General features: G+C 43.5%; 1 protein-coding gene across 3 annotated transcripts in view; it reads left to right on the forward strand.

Annotated features, from left to right (window-relative positions):
* The window catches only part of GLIS1 (GLIS family zinc finger 1), a 130,994-nt gene that overhangs the window by 87,370 nt on the left and 18,663 nt on the right, over positions 1-24,961 (forward strand). For all 3 annotated transcript variants that reach the window (XM_077278653.1, XM_077278651.1, XM_077278652.1), the window contains exons 4-7: positions 5,675-5,836; positions 11,933-12,043; positions 16,823-16,907; positions 18,759-18,900. In XM_077278653.1, the coding sequence (XP_077134768.1) occupies positions 5,675-5,836; positions 11,933-12,043; positions 16,823-16,907; positions 18,759-18,900 (500 nt within the window). The remainder of the gene's footprint in view (positions 1-5,674; positions 5,837-11,932; positions 12,044-16,822; positions 16,908-18,758; positions 18,901-24,961) is intronic.

Here is a 24,961-nt window from a genome sequence, read left to right on the forward strand (position 1 = left end):
TTCTCATTTACAAATATCAACTGATAAGCTTGTACTGATGACGTATCCATAGGGTAAAGGCCCCGTCTCACATAGCGAGATCGCTAGCGAGATCGCTGCTGAGTCACAAGTTTTGTGACGCAACAGCGACCTCAGTAGCGATCTCGCTATGTGTGACACGTACCAGCGATCAGGCCCCTGCTGCGAGATCGCTGGTCGTGTCGGAATGGCCTGGACCTTTTTTTGGTCGTTGAGGCCCCGCTGACATCGCTGAATCGGTGTGTGTGACACCGATCCAGCGATGTCTTCACTGGTAACCAGGGTAAACATCGGGTTACTAAGCGCAGGGCCGCGCTTAGTAACCCGATGTTTACCCTGGTTACCAGCGTAAATGTAAAAAAAAACAAACAGTACATACTCGCCTTTCGGTGTCCAGGTCCCTTGCCGTCTGCTTCCTGCTCTCACTGACTGCCGCCGTACAGTGAGAAGTGAGAGCACAGCAGTGACGTCACCGCTGCGCTCTGCTCTCACTGTACGGCCGGATCTCAGTCAGAGCAGGAAGCAGACGGCAAGGGACCTGGACACCGAAAGGCGAGTATGTACTGTTTGTTTTTTTTACTTTTACGCTGGTAACCAGGGTAAACATCGGGTTACTAAGCGCGGCCCTGCGCTTAGTAACCCGATGTTTACCCTGGTTACCAGTGTAAAACATCGCTGGTATCGTTGCTTTTGGTGTCAAACACAACGATACACGGCGATCGGACGACCAAATAAAGTTCTGGACTTTATTCAGCGACCAGCGACATCACAGCAGGATCCTGATCGCTGCTGCGTGTCAAACTAAACGATATCGCTAGCGAGGACGCTGCAACGTCACGGATCGCTAGCGATATCATTTAGTGTGACGGTACCTTAAGACCTAACATAAAAACAAAATTAGAAAACATCCTGTAGTAAGTAAATAAAAAAAATAGTAATAGTGCATGTAAATGACATAGATGACTTAGTTGATACTGTTTTAATCAAAAAAGTGTAAAAGCCATTTCACCGCGACAATGTGAACCCAATCGCTGGTATTAAACCTCACCATGTTTCAGAGGATCCCATTATTGATGAGGGAAGAGCAGGACTCAGGTCGTCTTGTACCCTATGTTGTTTGCATGTTCCGGCTCATTTCTTTGGTTTTGCTTTAGTTTCCTGTACTTTATAGAAACAGAGAAGTTGTTCCTCCTTTTTGAGCTTGGCATTTCTTCTATATAGCTTCCCATGGGCAGGAGTCTGAACAGTCGGTCCTGAATCCTGCTTTGCCCCATCTATATTGATGTCTCCTAACACATGATGAAGTTTAATGCTAGTGATAGGATTGTCCCAATTGGGTACACATTGTCGCAATTGGATGGTTTTTACTGTATTTTATCAAAATAATGTCAACTACTGTATTTTTTGGACTATAAGACGCACTTATTTCCTCAAAAATGTGGAGGAAAATGGTGGGTGCGTCTTATAGACCAGATGTACCAGCTCTGGCTGTGGTGGGGAGGTGGGAGAGCAGCAGCGGCGAGGCAGCGGGTCACAGAGGCAGGAGCCGGACTGCGGTTAACTCCTGTGCCAGCTGCCAAAGAGAAATGAATATTCACTGCATTCCACGCCCATTAGGGGCCTTGAGAGAATTCTTCTCTGTGTTTCATGGCCTCTATACATTAAATAGATGTGTACCGAGGTGTGAGCATGGGGACAGAAGCCAAGGAGCAAATAGTAAATGGGTGAAGTGGGGGTTCAGATATCACTGGAAATAAACTACATATGGACAAATGTAATGGGCCACACATCTTAATGATTGAATTCAAATTTTTTATTCAGTCCCATTGTCCCCCGGAGTATAACATCCAGTACCTAACCTCGATGTATAACCTCCGACCCCCTCCGCTATGCTGTCAGCTTTTACTAACATGTGACAGAAGGCCCGGCGGTGCAGAGCTCACTGATACCAGTGCGGTCCACCGGGGTAACAAGTCCGTTCATGACATTTCTTCCTCCTAAATCTTCCCCCCATTACCTGTGACTGATATTATTGAGAAGTGGAAGGAACGGCAGCAACTCAGCCATGAAGTGGAGACCCCATAATGTTACAGAGCGGGGGCCGAGTGCTGAGGAACAGAAAAGTCACCGACGCTCTGCTGACTCCATAATGGCAGAGTCTAGACCTGGACTTAACTCTGGACTTAACATCAGTTCAAAGACTGCGCCCCCTCCGAGAGCTTCATGGCTGTGCAGCTGCATGTAGCCTTACATCACCAAGTACAATGTTGGTTGGATTGGTATAAAGCTGCCACCACTGGACTCTGGAGGAAATGTGTTCTGTGCAGTGATGGATCACACTTCTCTATCTGACGGAGGAGTCTGGTTTTGGTAATTTCCAGGACAGCGTCTGTACAGTTTGGTGGAAGAGGGAAAATACTACGGAATTGCTTCTCAGGGGTCGGCCGTAGGCCCTTAGATTCAGTGAAGGGATATCTTAATACTTTTGCACACCAGACACTTTGGATGATTGTAGCTTCCATCTTTGCGGGAACAGTTTGGGAAGGCACTTTTCTGTTCCCCGTGACTGTGCCAGTGTAATGAGCTGGCCGGCTCTGACTGTTCTGTGATCATTGACATAGAAGAATCTGTGACAGACACTGCCCCCGTGTGGCCAGAAGTTATACCTATGCCGAATGTGATTACAGAGAAACAAACTGTATTGGCTAAGCTCCCCCCTGTTGTGTCATGTGACCAGGAAGGAGAGAGAGAAGGAGAGCCCGGGAAACTTCTCTGTGCAGAGAGAAGTCTGTGTATGCTGGTGCCCTCCTGTAGATGCGACATAGGAGATTGCCTGGACGATTCCCCTCTCTTGAAAGCTGACTTCCAGATCCTGAACCCACGAACTGTAAGCGGGTCCTCTGTTGAGAGGCCGAATATTCACTCAGCGGTGACATCTCCACAGATCCTGAGCCCACGAACTGTAAGCGGGTCCTCTGTTGAGAGGCCGAATATTCCACCCCTACCTGCCGTACCCCAAGGACTACAGTCTGGACCTGAGAGACGGAGCTTTGTTTAATCCCTGCAGAGACAGACAGGCCTGCGGCGTGGGAAGATAACCTTCTGGAGCAAAGAGACTGGTAACGTGTGGATAGGGCCAGTGAGGGACAGTTTGTTATTACACGTTAATTCTGTGAATAGGTATATTTTGCATTGTTTATTACTGTGTTCCGCTGTGTTAAGGAAAAATGTATAACAGTAAAGATATGTTTGTTAAAATGGAATCTGGGTGTGGAAGTTTTGCTGAGCCAGATCATGGATATACATGGGCGAACTTGCCCTCGGTCACTTCATCAGTATGAAAGGTCCATAAATTCATGGTTGGGGGAGTTTTGTGTGGAAAAACATGACCAGCCACACAGAGCCCGAACCTCAACTGCATCCAACACCTTTGGGATGACCTAGATCGGAGATTGTGAGCCCAGCCTCTCCTCTCCTCTTAACTCACAAACGCTCTACTGGATAAATAGGCAAAATTCCAACAGGCACCACCAAAATCTTGTAGAAAACCTTCCTATGGGAGCAAGACCTGTTACAGCTAGAAAGGGATCTACTCCACATTAATTCCTGAGGCTGTAGACTGAGAGGCCATAAAAGCTCCTGTAGTGTAATGTGTAGTGTTCTAATACTTCTGTCCATATAGTGTATATAGGTATATAGTAGTGTAAAACTGCAATGTAATTTTATGATAAAAATACATATAATTTATAAACTATTCAGTGTATTTCTTACCCAAATACATGAAATATTTTTGCAGCATGTAAAATGAACGCTCATAAGATCAAAATAATTCAACAGCACAAATACTAATTCAAACATTGCCTTTTTTAGGAATCTTCATAAAGAAGACTGTGAAATTCCCAAATGGGTTTAATTAAAAGTTTCTTAATATAGCGATGCATGTCCCTGCACTCAGCTAACTATCGCCAATAAATCTTGAAATGCAAATCAGGCAAAAGTGGATATTTTACATTCTAAGCTCTTGTAGTAATAGTTATTTAACTCACATATAAAGAAGTTATTTTTAAGGCTCGCTGGAATCACTACTTATTTATTAAAATCACAACCGAATTGCAGAACTGGGTGATTGCCAAATTCCAATCTGGTTCTTCTGCTATCAACCACTGACAGCCACGTATAAGTGAAAAGCTGCAGATTATCAGGTGTAGGGGATCCACTCCCTGTCTGGCCACTGAAATCAGACATCTCTTCTGCTTTGCTCTGAATCCTGCCAGTCTGAGGTATGCTGGCTCATTGGCTATTCAGATGGGCACTGACTAACAATATTCATTTGGACACTGTTTGTTAGTATTACTATATTCAAAACGTGTGACACTGGTAATGGCAGGCCACTATTAGTCTGAGCACTATATGTTAATATTTATATGGGCACAGTTTGGCACTTCTATTAATGCGGGCACTGTATGGTACTTTTTATATTTGCACTTTTTCGTACTATTAATGCAGGCAATGTACGGTACTTTTTGGAAGGCAGAAACTTTAACAGTGAGTCACAGGCTGCACATATGTGTATGAGGATTTTTCTCAGCCTAAAACCTTTACTTTCCTGCATTTAACTCATAATAAAAGTTGATATAAAAGTAACGTTAACATATGTGTAAAAATGGAACCTAAAACAAACCATAGCTTTATACAAAATTCTTCTAGCCATCAAATGCATCACCAAAATTTCCAATATTAAAGGGAATCTGTCATCTGAATTTGACAGGCTATGCAAATGCCCTGTGTCCGGTCCGATGGCGGTGTTTCTTCTTTTTGCCTCCACCCCATCCTTCCCCACTGTCCGCCAATATTTTCCGGAATTGGAGTAGGTGTCCTCCATAGTTCGCGCTTGCGCAATGCAATCTTGTCTCGCGCACGCGCAGTATGCTTTGCCCATCTGCGGGGAAAGCCGAAAAGCATTACTGCGCATGCGCCGGCGCACTATGTTCCTGAAGTATTTCTCTGTGTTCCGGGACATAGTGCGCCGGCGCATGTGCAGTAATGCTTTTTGGCTTTGCCCGCAGATGGGCAAAGCATACTGCGCATGCGCGAGACAAGATTGGAGGACACCTACTCCAATTCCGGAAAATATTGCGGACATCGGGGAAGGATGGGGTGGAGGAAAAAAGAAGAAACACCGCCCATCGGACCGAAAACAGGGCATTTACATAGCCCGCCAAATTCAGGTGACAGATTCCCTTTAAAAGATTAAATGAGAAACTTAGTGTCATACAGCTATGTCTCACTTTTTAATTTTTTGGGGGGCACATGTGTGTGTAATATACGGTATATGAGTCTACTTCGTATAAAAAGTTATTTGGCAATATTAATAAATCAATCAACATTACATCTACCTGTTATAAGTGGACCAGGCTGACATTTCTTACACACACCGAACCAGGTTAAGACTGTTTTCAGCATCTGACTGCAAGCATGACATTTTTCCATTCACTAGTAAAATATTGGGCATTGCACCAATTTCTTGTGTATGGCCAGAATAACCGAGGACAATTACTTTCCCCACATTTACTCCTATCTCCTCAGATTTAAAATACTGTATATATTAAATTCTTGCTGTTTTTCTAAAGATAAAGTATTATAATTTTTTTTGCAGTTTGAAGGATGCAATAAAGCATTTTCCAGGCTGGAAAACTTGAAAATTCACTTACGTAGCCACACTGGAGAAAGGCCGTATGTGTGTCAACATCCCGGCTGTCAAAAAGCCTTCAGCAACTCCAGTGACAGAGCCAAGCACCAGAGGACCCACCAGGACACAGTAAGAAATGTAGACAAGAAGAACACAAGATGCTTACACGCATGTTATAAATATGTTACCAGTATGCATTCTTACAGGGAACCGGTCACGTCATGTTTAGTAACTAAACTGTCCCCAGTACGTTGTTAGTGATGCAATGTGCATCACTAACTGCACCGTAATCATCTCCCAAAATACTGTGTGTAGTTATATAGTACCTTCTCATTCAGTCAAAGGGGTGGGCTTTATTTTCTTTCAAACACGGGATGATCATATTGTCGAAGGCCATGTACTCTGATTGATGTTCCGGGGTGCGCCGATGTCACAGGAATCTGCTCTAAAATGCCATGCTTGTGCAGTGTCTACCCAGTACACCCTCATTTTTTCTTAAGGGGTTGTTCATGCAACAAACTAGATTCCTGCTTTATACTGATGAAGGGTTCCAACCCTGAAACAGTTGTTTGCAAATGGGTGTTGTTTCCTTTTGGCTAAATATCCTTACTACCATCTATCTTCAATAAATTGGACTATGAAGCCTGCATTGTACATGTGGCACCCCAGGAGTTTGGGTACCACAGGAGTGCTGCCTTCCTCTTGGGGAGGGTAGTGCTATGTCTGGAGACAAGTGAGATTCCCTTTGGCAGGTTATCACACACACACAACACCTTCCAAATCCAGGCCAGGGCGGGGAGCTCAGAACCCTGTTTTAGGGCAGCTTCCCTGGATAAAGATCCTGGTTTGGAGGTGGAGTTAGTTCAGTTAGTGCAGACAGTCTGTGAGCGAGACAGACAGGGACGGAACACAGTGCAGATACAGGACTCCAGGAGGGGACTAAGAAGACCTCCAGGGAGTCAGAGCACAGTAGCCGGGTACCGGGAGCCCGAGGCTTTTGTGGACTATAAGACACAGAGCAGAATCGGAGGGCATTGAATTACATGGACTTTGCCCATATTTACCTGTGGCACAGCAGCACCTTGGAGCCTGGAGTCACAGAGTAAGGACCCCAGTAGGCACGGCTCAAGCTGCCTGCCATACAGGTACCTGTCCCTGGACAGGAGAACGAATAAGGACTTTGCTTAGGACCCTTAGTGGCAGCAGGGATCTAGGAGACAGTAAGCGCATAGTGGAAGGCTCCTACCTGACCTGCCAAGGGGATTCCACTTGTCTCTGGACTATCCAGACTTCTAATTCACCTGTTGCCGGTGCCCTGGACTGTGGCCTGTCACCCACAAGTAAACCAGGTAAAGACTTACAATCTGTCTCCTCCATTTATTCACCGGCCTTACCATCTATGCCACACACCATAGGACCCCTGTGGACCCCGCTTCACCTGTGGGAAGTGTAACATCTGGGCTGCCACAACATCCCCCAGGGGACCCTTCTAATGTAGCGTCGGTCCCCCTAATGACCGAACTCCACAGGTGGCGTCACGACAAACTTTGAACATTTAACCCCCTTTAACGTTGATGCCCAGGGCCACGGACCGGGTCGCAGCCACCGTGACATCCCTCTTTGTGACCGTACCCAGTACCAAGTACCCCACTGCCCTATGGGAGTGTCATACATCCTAAAGTAAAGTTAATTTGCCTGTTCTTACTCCATGAGGCATTGCCTGGCCTATAAGTCCCGACTATTTATACAGTTTGTGTACTGATCAGTGGGTTAAAGGTTGCATAGGTTACAGTTGGCAACAGATTTCCTCCAAAGGCACATAATGCACACAAAGGCACCCCAGACACCTGTCTTTTTTGCTTACCTATTCATTAGGGGGTAACAATACATCTGTCTCCAATGTCTAAATCAAAACTGTAACTTCTTACATGAATGCATGGGATGACTAATCATTCATTAGGGTATGGCAGAGTGTCCATGCTCCTTGATCAATTAAAATGGGTTGTCTACTATTTGGACAACCCTTTCTCAATCCATATGCTTACCAGCAGTAAAATATCAACACCTATACTCACCTCCGGTGCCGGCGCTTTGCATAACATTATTGTGTCACGCGATCCCTGAAGCCAATCAGAGCTGGCTTCACTCTCCTCTCTTATGGATGAAATTGACATCTTGGGGGAGGTGAGAGAAGCCACAGCTTGACCTTAGGATGTATGGTTTGTCCGAAGGAGGGGAGAGTGAAGTCAGCGTGATTGGCTGCATTGATCAAGTGATATAACAATGTCACGTTAGCCCCGGGGAGAGCCAATGCTGACTCCAGTGGAATGGCACCGTCACCGAAGCTGAGTATAGGTGTTGTTTTTTGACTGAGGGGAAACATGGGGATTGAGAATGGGTTGTCCGAGTATTGGACAACCCCTTGAAGTCATTATTGAAGGGATTTGTCACTCCCAAAATGCAATTTAACATTTAGGAGTGACAAATGTTAAATTGCATGTTGTTATTTTAACATTCTGCCCCCCCTCAATTACCAGGCTTCTCTGCCTTCCTCTGTTGATTGACAGTGCTCTCTTGCTCACACACACACAGTGACAGTACTCGAGAAGAGCATGCTCACACACAGTGTCAGTGCAGGAGCCGAGCGTATGCTCACATCCCTCTCTTCGACAGTGCACTGACTTAATTTCTGGGTGTATCAGTGTAGCGAGCGACCACAGCAGACCGGCGAGAGCGATGTGTGCATAGCTTTTGCTTGTGCGCTTTTTCCTACACTGTCAGTGTGGGCTTACATGGCAAAGAACTCAGCTCAGACAGCGCTCGCTCTGGTGAAGTGAGCACTGTCAATCAACATAGAATGAAATGATGAGGCATAAAGACAGACTACATAGCCGCACCGAGCATTCTAGTTTGCATATTGAATAAAGATTATTTTCTGGCCAACAAGAGCTAAGGGAAACTAAACTATAGCTATGATTTTTATAGAACTGATGTCCCTTATTTTATCTGCTAATTTCAAAATGAGTTTTGGGGGTGAAAGACTCCCTTTGAATTTTAAGTACAGAGTCTGCAAAAATGAAAATGACAATTAGTGCTCTTGAAATGCATTTTATTAATAAAAATCAAATATATCATGACTATAGTGACTGCTGGGGTCTCGTAAGCTTTAGTTCCCCATCCCAAATCACTCCCAGTCCACCCCTGCATATGTGTATTATGCCCACACAGACCATATTTATTAGTCACATTAGTCTCATAATTAAGCCAAAATTTGTTCCCACGACACACCCACTTAGTTCCTTGGCCTGAATATTAATCTCGAATACTATGAGAGCATGTCATGTCATACTGCCCAAAATGCAAAGTACGGAAAACAAAGCAATAAAAAATGTGAATATAATCAAATGTTATACATTTATTCATTCCATAAATTAGACTAAAAGGATTATTGGGAACGTAGAATTGTAGCATTACCGTATATGGTGCTAGAGCCAAAGCAAAAAATAGCCCCAAACCATAGAATGATCTATATTTAATGGGATATCTATGACTTAATAACCGCTGGCACTGATCACTGGTAAACAGTCATGTGTAATGCAATATTGTGGGCTTGTGTGCCAGCGAGTATAACAACGTATAGGCTGCTGTGCTAAGTGACACTTTACTGACAGTAATGCATTAAGGTTTAATAAAGCCTCATATAAACTTTATATAAAGCTTTTTACATACAGTAAACACATGAAAAAAACTTGGTGATAGCTGATTAAAGAACAGAATACAACAGATAACAGATATGGGGGAGTAGAGAAACAAAGTAAGTGCAAACCATACAGGCAGCCACTGCACCAACTGTGGGGCCCTCAGAGAGAAGGAGTCCAGCCCCAGTTGGTCTCCACCCCAAAACTACAGAGTGGTGAGGCCCTCTACAAGACTCCCCGCCCTAGAAGAACATCACTGCAAGCAACCATGAGGTAGGAAAGGGAAATAGAAAGGACCATGTTGGGTGAACGGAACAATAGCATCTTCTGTTGGGGTTGGTGGGGATTGGGTTGGAGGCTCCATCATGGGAACTTATTTTGATCCTTGATGTGCGGCCTTTATAATTCGGATCTTATTCAGATCTTTGCTATAAGAAGTGGCGTAACTTGGGTTCAAAAGCTCCAATGGGACTCACAACTATTGCAAGTATTTAATAATAGTGGTCTTTTCATATCAGCCATAGGCACAATTGGGACCCCATGGGTTCCATTATCTGGGTGCGACTGCAACTCGGGCACCTACTATAGTTATTACCCTGGCTATGAGTCCTCCTCTTTCTCGTTCCTAGTGACAAATTTGCACCATTATTACCTCCTCTAACCAATTCAGCACTATCATCAATAGCGTCAGGCTCCAAAAAGTTTCCTGGCGAATAAAAATGCACTTAAAAAAGGCTCAGAGTGGTTTAAAAGAATAAAAAAGCTATATACATCAATCTCCTGCCTTTCATATTCTGCCTGATGATTCTTTAACACAAGGACATACATACTTGAAAACATATAAGGGAATATTTAAGTTCCATCCCCAACCCCACCCTACCTTGGAAAACTCGCCAGGTCAAACTCAAGAATCCCACTTTTATGTAAAGTCACCCCATTTCTGCCCAGGTATCCCAGAATATCTGAGACAGTTGTCAAATATGAGGAACACGTAATGTAACCACACCAACAATGTAGCCGGAATTAGGTGAAACATTTGTAGCTCCATGACTTCAATATAAAACCTGTACCAAGGCCCATAAACATCATGTACTTTTCATGCTACCCTTGTCATCCTCTGTAGTACAAGGGACACCGGGTCCCAAACAGGGTGAGGCCTTGATGTGATTGCAGCCTCTTAATTCTGCATCGTTGTACCCCAATGTTAGAGATGGGCAATTCAATTTGCGTTACCCTGCTCCGGCATCCCGTCTAGTCCTCTGTGGCAGCCAGTATTCACGTTTGTGCCCAACATCCTGGGTGCCTCTAATGTTTGTTAGGCCCTGCAACATCATGATTATGACTAGGCCTCACATGAATAAAAAAAATATATAAAAATGAATGTAATATATGCAAAATGTTGTTTAAGTTTTCTATTTACTGACTATGAAACCAATGTAAATTATAGGCAGAGTTTCACTTTATTGCATGCTGCTTTTATGACCTGTACTTTCTGACTTTACTGACATAATCTATCTTTTTCTTTTCTTTCTCTGAAATATAACATATTGTATCTGCAGAAAGGTAAAGTAAAACATTGCTTATAACCGTTGTTGTATCTGTAACATACACTACACCTGTAGTAAATGTATTACACTTGGATATCACATCACATCTTTACTCTTACAGAGTTATTCCTAAAACAAAATCAAGTTATCCTCTATCCATATGGGAGGGGATAACTTGCGGATCGCTGTGCGCTCAACCTTCTCCCCTACAATCTAGAGCCCTGAAAATGGGGCTCTGCAGCCCCGTCAGGAATGGAGCAGAGGTGAGCATGCTTTATTGTTAACAAGGCTCTAGTGAAAGCAGAGAAAAGGGCTCTTTTTTTCTCCAGCAGTCCCATAGACAATGAATGGTGCAGAGGTCAAGCATGCACATCTCTGCTCTATTCCCAACTGGACTGCAGAGCCACAATCTCTAGGGCTTCCCCCAATTATTGATACACACATTTTGGTCTTTTTTTATTACAATACTGCAAATCTGTTGTTTTAATTTGTTTCTCTTTAAGTTATCATAATTAATTTTACATTTTGATCTTACTTTTATAGATGCAGCCACATATACAAAATATGTTATTATTTTTATTTTTTTTTAAGTTGAGAAAAGGAGTATTTGAAACATATTTTTCTACGTTACTTTTTAGTTCCTTTAGGGAAATAGAACCTGTGATCGTTTCATTGCTTGTTCTATATCGTGCAATACGGCACCGGTAACCCAGCCATTTAATGCCAGCGGTATTTAAATGGTTAAAGTGCAGCGATCGGAGCTCGGGTCTGGTCACTGCTGTCACAGGGTACGGTGGGGGCTCAGCTCCTGATGTTCTACATCCTATGTCCGGAAAGGGTTTTAATAATGAACACTGTAAATTCCCCCGAATTAACCTCATTATTTTGCTTTGTTGTTTGCATAGATAGGAATAATTTTGCCAAGTCATTTTTATTGAAAAAAAATAAAATGTCTACTATTTTTCTAATTCCTTCCACAGAAGCCGTATGCCTGTCAGATACCTGGCTGCTGTAAACGCTACACAGACCCAAGCTCACTACGGAAGCACGTGAAGGCGCACACCGTAAAAGAGCAGCAGCTACGTAATAAGGTACCAGAGCTACAGGAAAAGTGCATGGAAAGTGCTGATACAATGATATCCCATCAGTCAGGAGGACTAGAGAACTCACGTTATACATTTCCATACACAAAACCGTTAAGCTATGATCAAAAATGGTAATTTCCTGTACAAATTTCTGAGACTGGAAAACCCCTTCATCTCACTGCTGCTAATTTTGCAATATGTGCATGGATTTCTGCAAACTCCAATAGGAGAAATAGGACGGAAATAAAAATTGCAACAATTCTGCAGCATGTGAACACACTCTAAGGACTGTTTTATAGGGATGTTTTCAAGGTTTTCCCCTTAGACATTTAAAGTGAACCTGTAAGAAGATTTGTGCTATTTAAATCATGGACAGCACAAATTATCTACAAGCTCACTCATTAGAAACAACTATGTTGTAGGGATCATTCAGAAGTCTGATTTTCAAAGATAAGACTCGTACCTATCGTCACATAACTAATTTTTTTGTCGGACCAAGCGGTTAGTACCACAAAATCGCAGACTGTCTAGTATTGATTCGAGTGTCAGATTAAAAATGCCAATGCAAATCTATGTGACAAAAATCGGACCGCAATCGTATGCCATCCAAATGCTGTCCATTTTTTAGGAAAAGTGGAGAAACTTTTTTTTTTTCCATTGGAAAAAAGCTGATGAAACTCAGACCAAACTCTGCTGACACTCTACTGGAATTCTGATCAAAAACACTGATGAAACTTGGTCCGTTTTTCTTATTTATGAAAAAAAAAATGTTTAAATGAGTCCTTAGGCGGCAAAGAGACGGCTGTATTTCTCGTGCGAGGATCACATCGCAATCCTTGGACTGGCCCGGCACCTCTCCTGACCTGAGCCTGACAGCTGCATAGAAATACATCAATCTGTCAGGCTCAGGCCAGGAGACGCGCCGGGACAGTCCGTGCATTGCAATGTGATCCTCGCATGGGAAATATGGCCGTCTGTCTGCGCCCGTACACTAAAATGCTGAAATTTGAAGAATGAGCCATGCATCAATTGATTGATAGAGTTCTCCTTATCTGAGTATAGTGATAGACATGTTCTTCAAGTCAAGCCCAACAAAGAGAAGTTAGAAGAAGCCTCTGAATGAACACTTCTTCCCCTACCCAGTTTTCTCTAAAGGGAACCTGTCAGCATATTTTTACACCAGCGCTTAGTGGGAGGAAGTCAGGCCACCCACAGCCTGATACGTTTTCAATAACTGAGTCCAGAAATTGGTGGACATCACAGTGGAAATATCTGACAGCTCATAGCTCGGGTAGATTTGGGGTTTTGCTGAAGAAGTGACAACTCTGTTAAGGCACGCGCCCTGTAAACAAATTTGGCACGGTTTATGCCAACACTCCTTTGATTAAGATGGGCATATGAATTATCTGGTAATAAATAAATGTCCCCTCTAAGTGTTTGCTACCAGGGAGCCTGCCTGTAATCTAACAGGTTGCCTTTTGGAAAATTTGCATTATGCTGGCTGCCCTGTGACTCCACAAATTTTGCTGACCCCATACTACCGGTGGCCTTACAACAATATCATAAGAAACAGTATCCTGACATCCAAAGCGCAAGTGTACAAGACCAAAATAAGCACGGGACTGGAAACTTTAATGGCCATGGGAAGCAATTGAGGACCATAGAGAAGAAAACTACTGGCTTCTTGTTAAGGAGAGGGTAAAGGCTAAATAAATTACTCCTCTAAACCAAGCAGGAAAGACTTGTGTACCTCATTGGAGGAACCAAAGGTTGAATAGGATTGGAGTATCCCAGTAGGGTTTTCAGTGGCCATTCCATGCAGTTTGGAGACTTTGTCTATATGGCCCAGTGTCAACCAGAAATGACAAAAGGGAATACAGACCATAGTTACAATTACATTACTGAGTCTTTATGAAAGTGGTTTCCAGTCTGTGACTCTTAGCTGTTCTAAAAGTAAAACTCTGAACATAACACTGGGAGTTGTAATTTTGTCTCGAGGGTCAGATGCCTTCAGATCTGTGTACACTTAAATACCATCCATTTCCAGAAGCTGAACTGACACATATTGTGGATATTTTCTTGCTGATATCCATATTTTTCCTATTTCTCTTTCATTTTACTTCGTTTGTCATTCTTATCCCTTTTGCATTAACTGCCCAGATGTAAAACATCTGCTGGCGCATTGCCTGACCACATACAAATAGAGAGAAACTCTGAAGCGGACTTATTTGTAGGTTTTAGCAGGGATTTAAAGTTAAGGGTGAAAGAATTGAGTTTAGCTAGGTCTTAGATTTGCCATTTTCTAAAAAAGAATGCTATCATCTGAAAACATATTATCCAGTGATTTAAGGGCTAAGGGTACAGTCTTTATCTTTGGCTTGATCCTTAGGGTATGTGTCCACTTTTAGGATGGCCGGCGGTTTGGACGGAGCGGCAAACCCACTCCCTTCTGTGACGCGAGGATGCCGGATGTGTTCATTGCACACATCCGGCATCATCGCACCCCACACATAGGGCCCTGTGATATACCTTGCGGCGGCGCAGCGTCGCCGCCAGGTACACGGACATGCTGCGATCTTAAAAGACGCGCAGCATGTCCGGAATCGCAGAGCCGACGGATGCGTATTACCACGCATAGTGGAGACGGGATTTCATAAAATCCCCTCCACTATGCTGTAACATCTGCACGCTGCGTGTTTGTCGCTGCGGCTCTGCGCAGCATCAAACAAACAGCGTTTCCTGCACGTGGACACATACCCTAATTTAAATGTTTTACTTAATATTCGATGTCACAAACTTTTCTTCAAAGCATATCTGACTTCTTCACTCTCTTAGATCAGGGATCACAAAGTAGCAAAATTATACAGAATGTATTTACAACTTTAAGGCTGTGTGCACACATTATGTTTTTGCTGCGTTTTTTTCAGTGTAGATTGACACAAATTCTGGAGGGTTTCCTGATGCCAGTAAAGTTAATGAGCATCCTGAAGTTTCATGCACACGTTCCTTATTTGTGACTTGCAGATTTAAATCTGCAGCATGTCAATTCTTTCAATGTTTTTGCTGCAGATTTGAATCCATAGTAAAGAGCGGGGAAAAAATCTGCACCAAAAATACAAGCAAAAATACAGCAAAAACTTGCATTTTTTACGCTATTTTTTTTCTGCCAAGAGATGTAGAAATGGTGCAGAAATTTCTGCACCAAATACCGTACTTAACATGTGCACAAACCTTTTTGTTTGCAGAGTCACTAGTGCTTCACAGCAAGGCACATATTCTGCTTTCCTTACTTTTCCTGCTTCTTTTAAAATTTACTGTGATTTATAATCAGACTTTGATATGAACTAATCACCATTACATTGAAACCATCTACGAAATATTGTGTAGCATGTATTGTGCAATCAAAACAGTTCGATGGACTCCACAAAACATCTGAAGGTGACAAGGAGTTAGCAGCAGATCCTTTAAGTCCTATAACATATGAGCTGTGTTCTCCATGGAGCAGACTTATTTTTCCAGCACATAGAAATCATGAGGCCCCATAGCAGAAGTCCTAAGTGCCCACTCCCGTCCCCCGCCAAAAATTGGCGGAGTCATGGTGCTTAGACACAGTCACATAGGGGCGCATCTCCCAACTTTTAAAGATAGTGAGAGGGACATTTATTGTGCTTACAAAGTAATTTTGCCCCAACTGAAGCCCCTTAGTGTTGTCACCCATTATGATATCTCTTTCATGTCCTCCATAAAGTATGACGCCAACAAAAATGCCCGCCAAACACAATATGTGGTGAATTCCTCCACCACCGTTCCCACCAACCTCACAGTATGGGGCCACCACAGAACTCCCCCATCCCCACAAAGTATTATGCCCCAAACAGTACTCCTCCCCACAGAATATGATGCACCCAACGCACTGATGTCCCCACAGTTCACCCACTCATATTATGAGTCCCCAAGTGACCCAAACATAGTATAATGGCCCCCATAGTCGTAAAACACAGTATCTTGTCCACCACAGTCCAAACAACACAGTAGTATGATGGCCACTACACATTATAAAGCACCCACAGCTCTCCACACTGTATGTTGGCCCCCACAGAGTATAATAGCCACCTCACAGCCCCTTTGCCACCCCCTCTGTGAGCAGCATGATGTAGAGGCAGAGAACCTGATTACAGTGATGTGTCATTTACTGGGCTGCTTGCTGCAGTTTTGATAAAAATCAGATCTACCAGTTCTTTGAATGATAAATTCTGTATACCAACCCCACCCCCCACACACCACTGATTGGCAGCTTTCTGTGTGCATAGGCAGAAAGCAGCCAATCAGTGCTGGCGGCGAGGTTACACGGAAATTATGAATATGGAGGTCTACATGGAACAGATTTACTAGTCATCTAGTAATAATCTCCTTCTGATAAAACTGTGATTTTATCAAAACTACAACAAGCTGCCCAGTAAGTGACACATCCCTGGAATCAGAGTCTCTGTTTCTACATATTACTGCTCACAGATCAGGTGAAAAAAAAGCTGTTGACAGATTCCCTTTACCAGAGTATATTAACAGGCTATGAGACAAACGCTTTCACTCCCCTAGATACAATTTTCTTTGACATATAAAACTCCAAAAATGTTTTGAAGCTATTATGGAGTTTTGAGACTTGTTTCATACTAATTATAAACAATTAGCAATGTAGATGTGATATGGGAGGACATCATACCTGCCTGAATACTCATTTTTTTCCTATTTGTGGATTAGTCTTTTACAAAATGTTTTTTGTTACAGGCGCAACATACACTGGATGGAAAATGGACAAAAGCCTTGACACATGAGATTATGAATGGCACGAGACCATGCGACATGCTGACAGGTATAATCCTATTCCTACAGTATGCTAGATGCCGATCACATCATGTGCCAGAACATCGTCCGTCACTGACCATGTGGCAGCCTGCAAACAGTTAATTACATACAGATGGGTAATCATTTATTTTCTGGCCATTAATCATAGTGGTAAATACCAGGCTATCCTGGGAATAATAAGCCAGTTAACCCTTTACTATCCGGGAGTCAGCGGTAAAGTCTCTGGGCTCTAATCAGTAGACCGCAGGTTTTTACTTGGGATAAGGGTCATTGTTATAGATGAAATCACGTATTTCATATTTTATTTCTAAGGAGTCGCACTGTTACCAGGCCGAGAGCTCAAGAAACCTTATATATATTTACCAATATCCAAAGCATCTTCTGGAGTAGGAGTTTTCATATATAACTTACATAGTGAGAGGACAGGTGGATGAGTTGGGCAGCAGACTTTAGGAATAGATTGGAGGGGTGTGAGAGTGTTAGAAGGGAGGCCACAGAGTAGGAGGTTGCAGCAGAGGCACTGTCCTACACCTGGTGGAACCCAGGGCACACTGCACCAGCGTAAAATCTAACAATGAGGTATGTATCTCAGTATCTATCAGCAGTTAGGTCACCACTGCCTATCACATGGTGATTTGTGTGACCCTCCAAGGATACACCTCCCCACACTATCCAACCCACTGTCAAATCAGTCATGCTGTATGCATACCTCCCAACCTTCCCGGATCTGTCGGGGCAGCTCCGATTTTGACAGTCTTCCCCGCGGTCACAGGCAGGACAGCAGTTTTCCCGCACTGAATCTCAGCCTCATCGGGACTGCCCCGCTGGATCCGGGACGGTTGGGAGGGCTGTATGATATTGCAGGCAGCATAACATTCACCATGGCATTTTGAGACTTTCACGTTTGTCACATGGTCAGTGTGAACTGTGAAAAGATCTCAGAATCAATGGTGGACATGCCAATTCTGCTGTTTTTCGCTGATCCGTGGCATGCCAGTCGAGCAGCATCGCACTGAGCTGTGAGAACAGATCTCTCCTAAGGACATAGGGCCCCAATGCCACCCTCATGTAGTCTATTTTTGACAATCTGGTCAGAAACATGCACACCAGCAGCCCACTGAAGGTCATTTTGTAGGGCTCTGGCAATGATCCTACTTGCACATGGCAGTATATACCGGTCCTGCTACTGCATTTATGCCCTTCTACATACTGGTCTGGCTCTCCTCATTTAACAGTTAGTGTCATGGTATCTGCTCCATGCGCTTGAGACTGTGCTGGGAGATACAGCGTTATTTCGACGGCACATATGAATGTGCTGGGCTTGCTGTGCAACCTAAATGGGCTGCAGGTACGGCCCCAGTAATCACAGATACAGTAGCAATTAGCAAAACTAGAGAAGAATTGGGAAGGGAGGATAAGGAGACGGTAGCTATTTGTGGCCATCACCTAAACCATTCCCTTTCTGCGTTGTCTTGCTGTTGCTTCCCGAGTGCCCCTTTTGTCACTCTGAATTGCACCAAAGCAGGAGACAATGATTCACAATGACTTATCCTTCCTAACTGGACAGATTGATATTCTTACAGATAAATTGTCATATGGTTATACTGTGTTGTGCAAGTGTTCCCAAAGTTGTATTGAGCAGTGTATATGCCACGTTGCTGCTGGGGCACCTGTTGTAGATTTAGCATTTGGGTCCAGGAGCTTTATTTTACACCTTTGCTTGCAATGCTCAGTATGATAAAAGCGGTCAGAGGGCATAAGATCTCCAGGAACCAATTTAGAACATTTTTTCATAGCAGACCATCTTTACATATTACTCTATATTGATAGTTTTTTTATTTCTTGGTTTATACTCCAGGGTTATATAGTCTGTGCTCCAATAACCAGAACATGGAAAGTCCTGGTTTAATGTCTCCGGCCTCTGCAGTTTCGTCACGATGTCCTGCGTTGGATTCACCGACCAACTGTCTACTATCTGTTGCCGAGAGCGCTCTAGAGAGGTACTGTTTACACAATCACATATGAATGTGCAATATATTAAGGCCACATTCAGACACGGCAGAATTGTCACGAGTTCAGCACAGAAAAAACTGTGGCAGTTTACAGTACAATACAAGTAGACACATCTATTAAAACACCTCTTAGGCTGCCGTCACACTAGCAGTATTTGGTCAGTATTTGACATCAGTATGTGTAAGCCAAAACCAGGAGAGGAACAATTAGAAGAAAAGTATAATAGAAACATATGCTCCACTTCTGCATTTATCACCCACTCCTGGTTTTGGCTTACAAATACTGATGTAAAATACTGACCAAATACTGCTAGTGTGACGGCAGCCTTAGACGAAAAATCTTGTGCGGAAATAGGAGCATGCTGTGGATTTTAAAACCTGCAGCAGGTTTGTTATGTTGCACAGGAACAACATATTTTTCACAGAATGTTTCACTCTTATGTTCCCACATTGTGTACAGTAAATTCAGATTTTTTCCGCTGTATTTTTTTTTCATGAAAAAAATCTACTGCGTTTAATAGTAAAATCAAAGTGGCTGTGATTTTGTGAAAATTTATGACCACTGTGAGTTTAAAAACGCTGTTGAACTTGTGTTTTTTTTATGATGCATTTTTTTCTCTAGTGGCTTCTCTGGGAAGTCTGAAAAACTAATGTAATAAAAACAATTGCATAAACCGCTGCATCAAATATGACCAATGACCAAAAAAGCATTAAATAAAGGGAAAAATGCATGAAACAAAATGCAAAATAAAATGCAATGTTCGGTGTACATTGCTATTCTGTATTTTGGTGCAGACACCTGCAGGAAAAAAAAAAATACAAATGGAAAAAAAGTGCAAGATTTTCGCAACATGTAGATTCAGCCTAATTGCCGTTTAATATATATTACATACTGATAATTTAAAGTATTATTTCTAAAATAGTAAGTTATTCCTTTTATCTACAGGACAGGGGACTTATTCAAAAGTCAGTGACTTTCTTGTACTAGAAAATTAGTCTGAGCTTCGTCAATGTTTTTTTTTTTTATCAGTTTCATCCGTGTGTCAGTTTTACTATTAAAGTTTGGTCTGAGTTTTATTAGTTTTTCTTGGGTTGAAAAAATAATAATTTTTCTCAATATTTTCATATGAAACAGTCCATCAAAAACAGACAGAACATGACTGCGTTTATTTTTTTTCTATGGATCCATAAATTGATTGATCCACGATTTCTATCAAAGTCAGACAAGACCCCGCAATTTTGTATGGACCTCTCAGACATCAAAAATACAATGGGAGTGTGAACAGCCCGATAGACTAAAATAGGTATGAGTTCTATCCATGAAAATCACTGATAGAAGTTGTACAAGAAAAACGGACGTCTTCATGAGTCCTAAAGCCAAGTGCGCACTATGTCTGCACGCTCAGAGCAGAGATGACGCACGCTCAACCCCCTCTCCTTTCATTGTCTACGGTACTGTTGAAAATAAAGGTAGCTTGCATGGCTAGGTGCTTGATTTTATACACCTGTGACCAGAGGTGTCAAACTGCATTCCTCAAGGGCCGCCAACAGGTCATGTTTTCAGGATTTCCTTGTATGGCACAGGTGATAATTTAATCACCTGCACAGAATGATTCCAGCACCTTGTGGAATGCTAAGGAAAGCCTGAAAACATGACCTGTTGGCAGCCCTCGAGGAATGCAGTTTGACACCTCTGCCTGTGACTATGCAGCACCTCTTGTCCATTTAGTGCAGTGTTTTCCAACTCCAGTCCTCAAGAGCCACCAACAGGTCATGTTTTCAGGATTTCCTTAGCATTGTCCAGGTGATAATTGCAGTACCTGGAAAAGCAAGAATTCCATCACCTGTGCAATACAACCTGACCTGTTGGTGGCTCTTGAGCACCGGAGTTGGGGAGCACTGATTAGTGTGTCTAAATTTATATTCACAGGTTACCTATGTCCATCAATCAGTTTTCAGCACTAAGAACAAGGTTAATTTTTGGACATTATTGCCTTTTCTAGTGTTAATTTATACATTCATTTAGAAACCTAAATAGCATGCCACTAATTTTATCTGAGTTCGCCAAAAGCTATGTGCAAGATTTAAAGGGTTAATAAATTTGTGCATCATGTTCTGAGCCAAAATAAGCGCAATCCCCTCCTTCCCTCGTAACTGTAGACATTTAAATATTTCTGTAAAATTACCTACTAATTTACTTGCAAATGTTCAGGCAGGATGTGACAGCATCAGGAGCGCTGTTTACTCTGGGGGGAGGGAGACCAGTGGCCGGAGTTGTGGAGAGTGGTCAGTTTGTTACAGTTTTCGTCTTAATGATTGAAGACCATGAGGTAGAATATATTCAGGGACCTGCGGTGATTAATGTCTGAGCAGCTCAGGAAACATGCAGCTTACAGCGCTAACATTCAGTATGGAGTGTCGAGGCCTGACAATTTTTATAGGCATGATTTACAAACCAGTCGGTAAATCGTTACATTACTGCATTCGCTTATAGCACGTACACCAGTTAATGTATTAATGTCAATGCTCTCAAAGTAGCTAATGAATTAGATAGTGTCTATCACCCCCCAGCTCCACCGGTTTGGGTGGCGCAGTACCAACTTTGGACTATATGGCCCGATTTGCTCCCTGAATACAAGAAGCTTGATGAACTTGACATATTGAAATCTAGTGTGCAGTTACCATTGAGGGCAGAAGGGTAATTGCCCAGGAACCTCCACCACTCAGACCCCCATGGCACTTCCCAGCCACCAAAAAGTTTCAACATAACTAATTATAAGTCATTGTTGTGTGCGTGCACAGGATTCATGGGACTGAGAAGAAAACCAGCATGGAAAATGTCAATCACGCCCAAAGGGGTGTTTGCAGCAACTAAGGCTGGACTAGTCTGGGTGAATAGATGTCCCACTGGACTAGTTTTGCTTAATGTTCACCTGGTGAGCAGCACTGTATAATACCAGCCGCAGATGACAGTATGAAAAATCTGATGTTCCTCTGATTTTCATCCATATTTCATCCATGTGTCCGCTTTTTACGTCTGTGTGATGTCCACATGTTTTCATACATCTACATGATGAAATATAGTTTCCTAGGTTTATAATGGAAATGTATCTTTAAAAATCAGTTGCCACACAGATGTTCTGTATGGGATCCGCTTTTTTTTTACGCACTCATACACTTCAGTGTGAAGAAAGTATTGCACACCGCGATTGACACTCCTCACGGGCTAAGAGAAACACTCCCACGAACACTGACATGTCTCCGTGTTTTGCACATGGACACATGGTCCCTGAAAACACGCTCACATCTGCAGAGACACATTTATTTTAATGTGTCTACGTGTGTCAGTGTCTGCGGTACGTGAGGAAACTGTCACCACACGTACCGGAGCCACTGACGTGTGAACCGGCCTAAAACATAATGTTGGTGATATCAAAACGTTGGGACCTGACAGGTTCCCTTTAATCAATACAGGAAAATCTGAATATGGGTTACCCCCAGTTGATCGTCCTTATCCATCCAGGGAAGAGAAGAAAATACATTTTTAGCTTAAAAGTTTTTAAAGATGCATTTTCACGATAGCGACAACCACTGCGTTTATACAGATTGCAATATTCTTATCAGAGGAAGATCTAGGAGACTTTTCAACAAGCAGATCTAGTACCTGGACTAGAGCCATGAAGCTGCCCCACATAATGAGACATTCCAATATATTGATCCACAAGAACATGGGGAACCAATTAACACTTACAATCTAAGCATGACATGAAGTACAAGTATGCCAGCCACCTGGGAGATAGCAAATGAAGTGATTCATAGCCAAAGTAAAGTGATTCATGTCAGAGGGATTTGCAAATGATCAGTTCTGTAACCACTTTATATACAAGACCACAACTGTTATAAACGCCAAGGTAGATGATGTCCATGTATAAATAGGTGTCACGGGGAGACTAGGTGGGCAAGAGCTAATAACCTGGGCCCCTGCAATTTCCCTCAGACTAGGGAAATCCTGACTGACCCTCTACCTAGAGTTTACACTGATGGTGTGCATGTCTAGGCCTCGACCCTCGCCCTGTCTCCTGTTTCAACCCTAGGCTGAAACCACCGCCCACCACCCAGTGAAAAGATCATACACTAATACCCACAGTTAGAACAGACAAGGATAACGGAAAATATACACCACGCCGCAGTCACTCAGGAATACACTATAAATGCGCAGGGCAAAATAAATACAAATATAGGAAGGAGTAAATAAGACTAAGGAAAATACACCACCAGCAACGATACTCCAACCTCTAGCTCACCACTCCAGACCGAGATAACAACGCACAAGACAGAAGCTATAATCGGCGACGCCCAATGTTCAGGAGAACTATTTAAAGGCAATGGGCATGGCCCAGCTTCCAATCCGAGCATCAGGTAAATTAACCCCGGACCAGCTAGATAAAATCTAGCCGACGCCAATGAGCACATAGTGGTCAAAAGCGGAATTACCGCTGTCTGTCGAACGACCTGGTCTGAACAGCGTCCGACATGACAGTACCCCGCCTTCTACGAGGGACCCCAGGGCCCTCACGGCTTATAGGACCCGGCTTGTCCGGATGGCGACGGTGAAAAAACCTGACCAGCCGATCCGCATGAATGTCCGAGGCTGGTACCCAGGACCTCTCCTCAGGCCCATAACCACGCCAGTGTACCAAGTACTGTAAAGTGTGGCGCACTACATGAGAGTCAACCACCTTGGAGACTTCAAACTCCAAATTACCATCCAAAAAGACTGGAGCTGGCATAGGCACCGCGTCCACAGAACCCACCACCTTCTTTAAAAGAGACCTGTGGAACACGTTGTGTATCTTATACACCGTAGGAAGCTCCAATCGGTACGCTACTGGGTTAATGACGGCGGTGACCCTAAATGGACCAATAAACCGTGGACCCAATTTAAGGGATGGTATTTTGAGTCTTATGTTTTTTGTGGATAACCACACCCAGTCATCCACACTCAGGTCCGGACCTGGCACACGCCTGTCAGCCACACGTTTGTACCTAGCACCCACACTCAACAGGCGCTGTTTAACTCTCCTCCAGACTGATGACAATTGTGCTCCTAACTGGTCCTCCTCCGGAACGCCGGAAGAGCCCCCCTGACTCAAAGTACAAAATTGAGGATGTAGCCCGTAAACACAAAAAAATGGAGACTCCCCAGATGACTCCTGGCGGTGATTATTGATTGCAAACTCAGCCAAAGGAAGGAATGTAGACCACTCCTCCTGGTTATCAAAGACAAAGCAGCGTAAGTACTGTTCCAAATTTTGGTTCATACGCTCAGTCTGACCATTTGACTGAGGATGAAACGCCGAAGAATGAGACAACTTGATCCCCAGCCGTGAGCAAAATGCTTTCCAAAATTTTGCCACAAACTGAGTACCCCTATCAGACACGATGTCAGACTGAACCCCATGAAGTCTGACCACCTCCTGCACGAATACCTGAGCCAGAGTTTTAGCGTTAGGCAACGAAGGCAAAGACACAAAGTGCGACATTTTTGAAAACCGATCAACAATCACCAAGATGACCGTGTTCCCAGCTGAGGAGGGCAAATCAGTGATGAAATCCATGGAGATTTCCGTCCATGGCTTACTAGGTACCTCAAGAGGAAGTAATGTGCCAACAGGATGGGAGCGGGGCGTCTTAGCCCTAGCGCACGTGGTACAAGCTGACACGTATGAGACCACGTCCTGTCGGATCTTGGGCCACCAAAACCGACGTGACACCAACTCCAAGGTACCTCTAACCCCTGGGTGGCCAGCCAGGACAGCATCATGATGCTCTGCCAAAACCTTTAGGCGGAGATGAAGCGGTACAAAAGATTTGTTGATGGGAAGCTCAGATGGTACCTCCTCCTGAGCCTCGGCAATCTCAGCCTCAACCTCGGTAGTGAGAGCCGAAACCACAACACCCTTTTGGAGGATGGGTACTGGATCCTCCCGAGGTTCTCCCCCCGGAAAACACCTGGATAGAGCATCCGCCTTAGTGTTTTTAGACCCTG

The sequence above is a fragment of the Ranitomeya variabilis genome, chromosome 8 (assembly GCF_051348905.1).
Source record: "Ranitomeya variabilis isolate aRanVar5 chromosome 8, aRanVar5.hap1, whole genome shotgun sequence".
NCBI lineage: Eukaryota > Metazoa > Chordata > Amphibia > Anura > Dendrobatidae > Ranitomeya > Ranitomeya variabilis.